This window comes from Coturnix japonica, chromosome 10 (assembly GCF_054131305.1).
Source record: "Coturnix japonica strain WE chromosome 10, WE-NBRP24, whole genome shotgun sequence".
NCBI lineage: Eukaryota > Metazoa > Chordata > Aves > Galliformes > Phasianidae > Coturnix > Coturnix japonica.
The window spans coordinates 13,924,674-13,935,140 of NC_140672.1; the positions used below are offsets into that span (position 1 = coordinate 13,924,674).

Sequence of the window (10,467 nt, forward strand, 5' to 3'; positions counted from 1 at the left end):
CTGTTGGTAAAACTGCCTGAGAGCTGAATTGCTTACCAGCAAAAGCTAAAAACTATAAATCAAATGTAATAGGCTGGCTTTGTCTACTGTATAGAAATGATGTCTGAAAAAAAGAAAAGAAAAAAAAAAAAAAAAAGAACCTAAACCAGAACAAATGGAATGGCTGCATAAAACAGCCAGTACTGAAACAGCAACCCAACCTGGTTGCAGAATGAGAGAGAAAATGAGAGTTCACCAAAGTCATGGGACAGGACAGATGTTCATGTTCATGCTAACACTGAACCCAAGTGGCCACATGAGGACAGCATCTAGTAGGAAATCAGAAAAAAGCATCCTTTCATACGTCCCTTGGGAAGGTGGCATCTATCAGGGCACAGCAGACCCATGTGTTCAGTAACAAGTCTGATGCTTCAGAGCCTGGTGATGAGCTACAAACTGGGGTTTAACCAATGCAACACATGGAGGGAAAATCTGTCTTGAGCATAAAGAAGAAAGAGAAAGGTATCCAAAAGGACTAACCAAGAAGTGCCCAAACTGCCCATGAAGCATTTCTTCCTGTGGTGCAAAATACCACAATAGGATTTATTTGCTCTTTCAGTTAAACATAAAATGAACCTTTAGGGTAGCTGATGTCTTGTCTTAGGCTGCTCAGCATGTGGATGTTCCCTGATCTTCATATTCACACTTGTGAATAATGAGACTTCTCTTATTTCCCTGGGAAGTAATGCCCACTTTTTTACTTTGACAGAGCTCCTTCCCATCCTAGAAGGGAAAATATCAAGTCAGATCTCCATTAGTCCTTCCATCTCTGCACTGAGCAAAGGGAGCCTTCAGATCTATGCTTAATTCACCCACTCCCCTAGAATTAATGGAACTGTGCTTACTGGCACATATGCTGAAGCTTAAGCACAGTGCAGTGTTTTCAACATGTAGGAATGGCTATAGAACATGCATAAATTCTGGCTGAACTATGACAGCTTAAAGCACTGCGGAGGACTGTTAACAAGCCTGTTTGGACATCACCTTGAATAAATGATGTTATCCCCAAGTAAGGGAAGGAACAGCTGAGCACCGGGGAGTTACACAAAGTGCCAGAGCAAATTCTCACACTGTCAGGTGCAAAGAAAACTCAGATTTCACCCTAAAACCCAGTTCACAACAAGGCTACAAAATCCCGGCTGAGAATTTCTGTGTTAGACTTGAAGCTCAAGACTGTACTCCAACCAACAATATTTTGTGCAGCAAGACCTCAGGAGTTCACAAGAAACCCAAAGCAAACTTCCATTTCTACTTGATAAATGAACTCAGGACATAATAACAAAGAGTGCTGATCTGGGCAAGTAAAAGAGCACTAAGAAAAGAGAGCAGTGCAAAAGCTATCAAGCAAAAGCTCAGACTCGCATCCCTTGGAAGTGAAATTAAAGGCTCTCATTCATTTCCAGAGAAGTCAGAAAGGAAAATACCATTACATGCCATACCTTGAACCACTTGACGTCCACCTTGGGCCTGGACAGCTCACACTCAAATGTGACCTTGTCCTTCTGAGTGACGCTAATGTCTGCCAATGGTTTGCTGATTTTCACAGGCAATTCTGAGAAGGAGAAAGAAGGATGTGGATTTAGTTGGGAATGAGGTCTCTAGGAGCATCTGGCGTAAGGAATAATGAAAGGCAGTGCCTACTCTCCATGCTTACTAGAACTTGTAATTAACAACAAAAAAAACTATTGTTTTGAGCACATTATCATTACTTGTGCTAGGGACAATAACGTTCCAGCAATCCTCTTGATATTTGAGGGATACTCTGGTGGTAATGGCCCAGTGCAAAACATTCTTTGCAGCTGGAAGGGAAGCTGGTTCTGCTGTTAAAGTAATCTGGGACAGGAGCAGATAATGACACCTTGCACCAACCAATACCTGTCACAGTGAGCCTCCCCGATGAATGATTTGGACTAATTAAGCTTTTCCCTGATGAAAGCCTAGAAGTATATCACAAGAAGGACCAAGTTACCCATGACCTTTTATTTGTCTTACTCAAGCACCTCGGAAGGTGTCCTGACCAGAACTGACAATAAAATATTCAGCCAGACTACAGGTTTGAGCAGCTGAGTTGTTTCTAGGATCTCCTGTAATCTTAAGCTTGGAACACACACTTGTCTTTTGACTAAGTGTCTTTTATAGTGCACTAAAACAACAGGTTTTCACATGGCTATTCCTCATTTACCTTGCTCTGAACTCATTCTCAAACCATGCGGGATCAGTCCAGGGAGAAGGGGAGGAGAGGGGAAGGGAAAGGGGAAGTCTATGGTCCTCTAAAATCAGGCTTCTCAGCCTAAAGCTCAACAGCAAATAGCAGTCCACTTCCCCACATTGCTAGACTCCAAGCATTTAAAGAACATCAGCTGACCGCATTATGAGCTCTAACATAGCCAAAGGAATTCATATATTCAAATATTCTTTTCAGTGATGAGAAATATGGAGCATAACTTCAGACTTCTGCTGTTCAACTCTCACTTCTATCATCAACCAGGGTAAGAGTTCAATGCTGTTTTAGATGGAGGACTCATATTTTAAATAACACATCTTGGATTCCCTACTACAATTAGCTAAATTCCAGTTTGGATCATGCTTCACCTTGGATCACTTAGGGCTTCAGCCACTTATTGGAACTAACTTAGTTTGTCTATAGAGAAGCTGTTTTCTATAGCAACAATAAGCTGTGATTGCAACTGGATGTCGGGAGAGCACAAATCCCGCAGTTATCCGGTACCAACATCCTCTCCTTCCATCAGAACAGCAAGTTTTTAAACCAGACTCATGCAAGCTTGCATGACACACCTTGTGCAAAACTGTTGGCAGCCATCAGGACAGCCAGTTGCTTCCTGTATAGACACTGTTCCATCAGTTTTGGTTTTTTGCCTCGCTAGAACAACAGCCAGTGTCTGAAAACTCCCACAACTGAAGCAACCACGCTGATATACCGCAGTCACTGGAGGTTCTCAAGAGCCACGGGTATGTGGCACTGGGGACGTGGTTAGTAAGTCCAGTGAGGGTGGGCTGGGGTTGGACTCAGCTATCTCAGTGGTCTTTTCCAGCCTTGGGTGCAACTTGTAAGAGGGAATGAAGCAGCAAACTGCCCAGCACTGAGCTGCATTCTTCCGACATGTGGTATCAGTGAACTGCTGTATTTCCCTATCTTCTCTGGAGCTATTCATCTAACCTAACTGAAACAGTAATCCTGAACCTAGATATAAATCAGGATCATAGTCACCCGTGGTTGCTTATATATTCAGAAAGATACTCTAAGAGGGTAATTCAGTGCACCTAGAAATTAAAATAGAAGTTCCTTAGTCAGAAGTATTCCACAGCCAGGTTTTCAGCTCGCTACCACTACATTAAAAAGGAGAATCCAATTAGTGGTGTGGGTCATTGATATTGTTCCAGGGGGAACTGTGGCTGTTCCATGCCCACAGGGTAGAAGACAGACAGTCTTCCTCTAAGCCACATAAACAGCTGCTTAGTGCTCCCAAAGGGAATGCTCACCAGTTGTTTCCAACTTGAAGGTCATCTTCTGGCCAGCAGCCTCGCAGATGTATTCTCCAGCATCTTTCTTCTCCAGCTGCTCCACAACCAGACGCCGTGTTTTGCCCACAGATTCCATTCTGAACTTTCTGGAGGAGGCAAGCAGTCTTCCATCCTTGAACCATTTTACTTCGGTTGTATCCTGTGCTACTTCACAGCTGAGGGAGGCACTTGCTGCCAGGGCAGCACTCAGCTCTTTCTGCACCTGCTCCTGGTTTATAAACACAGGTTTTGGCTCTGAGGGAAGAAAAGAAAAAGTATTGACTGAGGGACTGAAATGAGACCATCTTGCAGGTTTGTATGTACAGGTTGGAACAGGTTTAGGTTACCACTTGTGCCCAAACTAATAGCCTTCACTAGAGAATATCAGCTCTTCTGTTGAAACAAAGTGTCAAATCTAGGCAAGAAAGAACCTAGGAACTGAAGGAACCAAGAGGGTCCTTGAACACCAGTCCCATGGTTGCAAGTCACTATGCAAACATATTGAACCCAAAAGAACATCTGTCCTGCAGGCAACCAAAACCTGAGCTCCTTTAACTTAAGACCCACTGTGAAACATCAAAACACATAAACATGTGATAGTCAAACCACTGGCTGCCTTTTCATGACCCAGAACAGTACTCCTAGCTTCCTGAACAGACTCCTCATGGCCTCTACCATTGCCACAACTGTGACTGTCAAAGGCACAAAGGAAATATGCTCACCAACGCAGTCCTTTGTTCTTTGTGTGTGATTTGCAGATATCTATCTTACTTTGAGCTCTGGCAATAGTCAGCTCTACCAGGTCTCTTACTGTGAGTAGCAGACTCACCTATCCAGATGCAGCCTCCAACATAAAGGCATAGTAAAAAGGCAGTGTACTACTAGGAGAAGTTCCTGCTTCTCCTGCCACGAAAGGCTGCACGTAGAACATGCACTCCAGCCTCACTGCACATACTTATCTTAGTCAAATGTTTCGGTGAACAAGAATTACAGTTTGGGATCTCAGGCACTGGAGAGATTTGAATAATATCTTGAATATTGCTTCCATTGTACATATATCAGTAATTATTATTCTACAGACTGAAACAGGTCTTTGTGCCATACTAAAACCAAATACTTGCTACAAACCCAGGCAATCAAGTATAGGGAAAAAAACCTCAGCACAGACTACTGCACCTGGATCACTGTATAATGGAAACTAGATTTTACTTTACTGTTCTCTGCTGTATTTCAGACAACACCTGTCTTACCTGTGACATGAATCTTGAAGGTGAGTCTCTGGCCAGCAGCCTCGCAGCTGTACTCTCCTGCATCTTTCTTCTCCACCTGGCTCACCACCAGCCGACGCTGTTTGCCCTCTGACTCCACCTTGAAGTTCTTGCTCGAGGTGATCAGTTTCCCCTCCTTGTACCACTTCACCTCCGTCTTCTCCTGGGCCACCTCGCAGCTCAGCGTGGCATTTTCTGTTGGTGCAGCCTTCACCTCCTTCTGCACCTTCTGCTTGTTGATAAAGGCATCCTCTGCTTCTGGAACTGGAAAACATTGGGTAAAATATACATTAGATATGAACAACTTGTGACTGGAAGACATTAAAAGTTGCTTCTATGTTGTATTGGACCATTTCCTGGAGCAACACTGCTTTACAGTGTTTATCACACATTATAATGCATCTCAGCACAGTCCCTATGGTCATCCCATCCCTCTGAGTAGTCTTTACTATCAGCTGGAACTCCTAATTTTCAGATTTCTTCTAATGAAGACAATGACAGCTCTTCATCTGTCTGTCTTTTTGATATTGCTCCACTCTGCACTGGAGATCAGCCAAATACAGCTCAATTATGAAGTGAGGACCTCAAGATCAGGAAACCATAGAAATTTAAGAGCAGAAAACCATCTTTTGAGTCTACCCTTTGGTAATGATATAGCCCTTAATATGGTGAATATTTCGCCTACATTAGATTTTGTAGCTCAGTTTTATGCATAAAGCAAGGTTTTCTACTCTCAGCAACCCCTGATTCTTCAGAGAACTGGCTGAGGTCATCTCCTCTTAATAACTAACACATAAAGAAGAAAGTGTTTAAAGCCCACCTTACCCTTTGTGTCAACAAATGGAGTTAGCATCAGAAAGATAGCAAGTGTAATTAGTTAGGCATACACACTTCAGTTAAGGTGATTCAGTTAATCACCTTGCTAAGTAGGATCGATTGATACATTGAATCTTTTATTGATTACTTTAATGACTGTTTTATCTGATTCTCCTTTTACCAACAACTGGTTGCTGAGAGCGTTCATGCTAGTTCCTATTTGAGGCGTGGGAGAACAGATAAACCCTAAATAAATGGGCTTCCATTTCTATTCCATGGTTTGCCCTACAAAAGGCTGTAGAAGTGCAGAATATTTCTGACGCACTTACATCATGGACTTCTCTGGTGCTAGCCAGCTTCTAACAGCAGAGCAATTTTGAATAAGCTTCCTATGCTTGTTTGGGTCCCAGGAAAGATCCCAGGGTCCTGATGCTGATACCAAGACAGAGGCTCCAAGCATGAATGCAGGACTAGCAGGTGTGAGGGGGATTGACATTGCCTTTTATTTGCAGTGGAGACATGGAAGACCACTCATTCAGATCATTCATGCAAGCATATTCAGGCATACCCAGCTCAGGTGACCGGGAAGGCTCCTGCTCCCCAGCAGTCATGGCAAACCCTTCCAGGACCTGTCCCCTATCTCCTTCCTCCCCGCTGTCACTCTGTGAAGCCTTCTGCTGCCATCCCTTTCCCTTCCTTCATGACTTTCTCCTCTGCATGCTGTCTGAATTCTGAGTGGCAGCAGCTGCCCAGGAGGGTAAGTTCAGCTCAAGTTCCTGTGCTGCTGACCGTTGCAGTATGTGCAATCCCAGGATTCACACCACAGCTCTACCACCAGCACTGCAGTCCACTGAAGGCGAGGGAGCAGGGCAGCAAGCCAATGCAAGAATGCAGTTGACACACTCTACATTTGATCTCCCTGCTTGTACTGACTGTAGAAGCATCATTCTCTCCGCCCATCTTCAACAGCCCCTGTTTTGACTGATGATTTTCAGAGAAGGTTCAAGTTGGATGTTAAGAAAAACTTCTTCTGAAGAGGAATGGTGATGTGGTGGCACAGCTTTGCAGGGAGGTGGTGGGGTCACCATCCCTGGAAGTGTTCAATAACCATGGAGATGTGGCACTGAGGGACGTGGGCAGTGTGCATGGTGGGATGGGTTGAGGCTGGATGTGGGGATCTTTGTGGTCTTTTCCAACTGCAATGATTTGATGAAGATCAGAAGGGTTGCTTATTAGCAAGACAACAAACATGGCCTAGACCAACCAGGTGATGCAAAACTTCTCACAAATGCAATGGAGCTTTGGCCCACTTCAAATAAGGATTTCAGCATGCACCACAAATACTGAGATAATGAGATGGCAGAATCAGCCCTTTTTACTCTAGTTTTCTATAGGTTTCCAAGGTGTGCAGCACTTGTTTCTTTTAAGCAAGAAGGTCTAATCTGCATCCCGTAATGCTCAACACTGAGCACCTAACATTCAACATGTCCTTAAAATGGGATTGTTCTGTGCTACCAGTGGAACCCTGGGGTAGAGGAACCCTGAAAAGCTTTCTGAGTGCAATGGTAAGAGGAGAAATTAAGACTCAGAAAGCCATTGCACTTTGGGAGAAGCTAGTAAGATGAGGATTTCTGTAGTGAAAGAGCCAACCACTCCAAGAGTACTCATAATCCCTCCTGACTTTCACACCACATCATTCTGCAGTGAGGGCTGGACTTGCACATCATGTTACAGTGAGAAATACATAAGAAATACAGCAACAGTAGCTAGGCAAGCACTCTCCACGTATGGCAGAGGAGGAGGTATTACATTACCCTGTGCAGCCATGAGCTCATCCGGTCTGAAAGAGAACAGAAAACCTTTGGTTTCTGAGGCAAACAGCTAATAATAGCCCTCAGCTAGCAAAATTCAAGTGTAAAAGCACTACATTTCTGGGTTTTCTCCCTACACCTCTGCAATAAGACGTGGGCTGGCTTTGGCTGCTGAGGATTAACTTGGTTGATTCCAGCTGTTGCCATAGTCTTTCTGTCAACGTTCATGTTTCATTTGCTCTGACAGATACCTCCCAAATCTACCCTTTCTGTAAACCACTATTTGCTGAAACTGCCAGTTTCCTGAGCCAAAAGCATGAGCGACACAACTCACGGAACAGATCCAAAGGCCCCAGAATCACATCCACGTGGTGTGGGAATAGTAAGAGCTGATGGTTTAGAGTCTACACCACAGGCAGCAGCAAAACTGTCTACTACAGGAGCAGAGATATATTGCACACCAGGGACTGAAGGAGCAGAATGCCCCAATCACAGAATCACAGAATCACAGAATTACCCGGGTTGGAAGGGACCTCAAGGATCATGTAGTTCCAACCCCCCTGCCTAGCAGGGCCACCAAACATACACATTTACTAGATCAGGTTGCCCAGGGCCCTGTCCAACCTGGTCTTGAACACCTCCAAGGACGGGGCATCCACAACCTCACTGGGCAGCCTGTTCCAGGACCTAACCACCCTTCTAGTAAAGAACTTTCCCCTAACATCCAACCTAAATCTTCCCTCCTTCAACTTAAAACCATTTCCCCTAGTCCTGCTATTATCAGCCCTTTCGAAGAGTTTACTCCCCTCCTGGGAGTAAGTTCCCTTCAGGTATTGAAAGGCTGCAATGAGGTCACCTCGCAACCTTCTCTTCTCCAGGCTGAACAAACCCAACTCCCTCAGCCTGTCCTCATAGGGGAGGTGCTCCAGCCCCCTGATCATCTTTGTGGCCCTCCTCTGGACCCTTTCCAAAATCTCCATATCTTTTTTGTACTGAGGACTCCACACCTGGACACAGTACTCCAGATGGGGCCTCACAAGAGCAGAGTAGAGAGGGATGATCACCTCCCTATCCCTGCTGACCACCCCTCTCCTGATGGAGCCCAGGATCCCGTTTGCTTTCCGGGCTGCCAGAGCGCACTGCTGGCTCATGTTAAGTTTCTCATCTATCAGGACCCCTAGGTCTTTTTCAGCCGAGCTGCTCTCAAGGACAACTCCTCCCAGCCTGTACAGGTGCCTGGGGTTCTTCCGGCCCAAGTGCAAAACCTTGCACTTTGCCGTGTTGAACCTCATTAGGTTCACCCGAGCCCAGCTTTCCAGCCTGTCAAGGTCCCTCTGAAGGGACCATCTCCAAGATGGAGAGAGCAAAGACTGTGACCTTTACAAGGGAACAGAACGCAAGCTATGCCCTGCAAGGACACCAGGTCTGTGTGAGCAGAAAGGCAGTAGACTCCCAGTACAGTTGCTCCTCCACATAGCTGATCAAATGCCAAACCTTGACCAGGATTAAGCTCCAATGTGTTCACTGCCATAGGAAAGAAGAGGAGAAAACAGATTCCCTGTCCTAATCAGCTCAGAATACAAGACGAGAACTGTAAAGTTAACAGAGAACAAGCTGACTTATGAGCAAAAACCTGTAGAGTGCAGCTACAAATAAAACAGAAGACAAACCCTCGTCATCAGCCAGCTCACTAATGGTCACTCCGAATGCAGCTGATGTGCCCATGGCTATCTGGAGTCTAAGTTAAAATTTACCGGATCTTGTGCAAAATATACTGACACCAGAGCAATCTCTACTGCAGCTGGAGTGAGAGATCTACCTCCGTGCTAAACTCTCAGACTAATGAGAAATGTACAATTAGAAAGGTATCAATGGATTCATGACTGGTCATTACATTTACAGAACATGGAACGAATGGTCGTCAACATGGGATTCAACAAACCAAAGGCAAGTGCAATGCCTCTGACTAAAAGTTCTTACTTTTACCAACAACCAAACCTTCTCAGTGCAGCCACAGTAGAGATCTGTAACTACTACTGTTGAAATATCAACTGGCAGAGCAGTGTTGCACATTGTACAAATCACAGTTGGACATCCATGGACAGCTGATGATAAAAGTAGTCCTAGGGGAAGAGCTGGATGAAACACTGTTAAAAACAAATAATCATTTTAGCTGCATGTTTGTAAGCATTTATTTTCATCCTCCCCAAAACAGTTTCATGTCAGAATAAAGAGGACACGTTCACACAGACGTTTCCACAGCCAGACTATGGAATAATCAAAGAATATCAACCAAAATGTGTTTCCTACCAGTTACATGAATCTTGAAGGTGAGTTTCTGGCCAGCAGCCTCGCAGCTGTACTCCCCTGCATCTTTCTTCTCCACCTGGCTCACCACCAGCCGACGCTGTTTGCCCTCTGACTCCACCTTGAACTTCTTGCTCGAGGTGATCAGTTTCCCCTCCTTGTACCACTTCACCTCCGTCTTCTCCTGGGCCACCTCGCAGCTCAGCGTGGCATTTTGAGTCAGTACAGCCTTCACCTCCTTTTGTACCTTGTCCTTGTTTGTAAACACGTCTTCTTTCTCTGCAGGGACATCACAACAGTCACACCATTTTGCTGTAGTCTGCTGCAGAGCTAAGTCCAGTTCCCCTTTTTCACTATACTTGCCCTTCACATTGAGCATTGTGATGCCTCATTAAGACAGGAAAATACTTTCCCCTCTATTTTGCCTTGGGAAATTATAGGCATATCAGTTCATATCATATCATATCATATCCTATCATATCACATCATATCATATCAGAAAGCTAAACATTTCGCACTCTGATAGCAGATTTGGACATGAGATTTAGAACACCTGCATGCACTGCTGAACCTCCTCCCTTCTCTTTTTTTCTTCTCATGTCTCTCTACATTTCCAGTAAATCGGAAGGGAACGGCCCTCTAGAACAGGTTGCCCAAGGAGACTGTGGATGCTCCATCCCTGCAGGCATTCAAGGCCAGGCTGG

General features: G+C 44.8%; 1 protein-coding gene across 1 annotated transcript; it reads right to left on the minus strand.

Annotated features, from left to right (window-relative positions):
• Nucleotides 1–1,418: 1,418 nt before the first annotated feature.
• Nucleotides 1,419–10,142, minus strand: LOC146759400 (myosin-binding protein C, cardiac-type-like). Its single transcript, XM_085510374.1, has 3 exons — nt 10,127–10,142; nt 3,541–3,816; nt 1,419–1,591 (listed from the first exon to the last, which is right to left on the minus strand). Exons 1-3 carry the CDS (start codon nt 10,140–10,142, stop codon nt 1,419–1,421), a joined length of 465 nt encoding a protein of 154 aa, XP_085366500.1.
• Between the last annotated feature and the right edge of the window lie 325 nt (nt 10,143–10,467).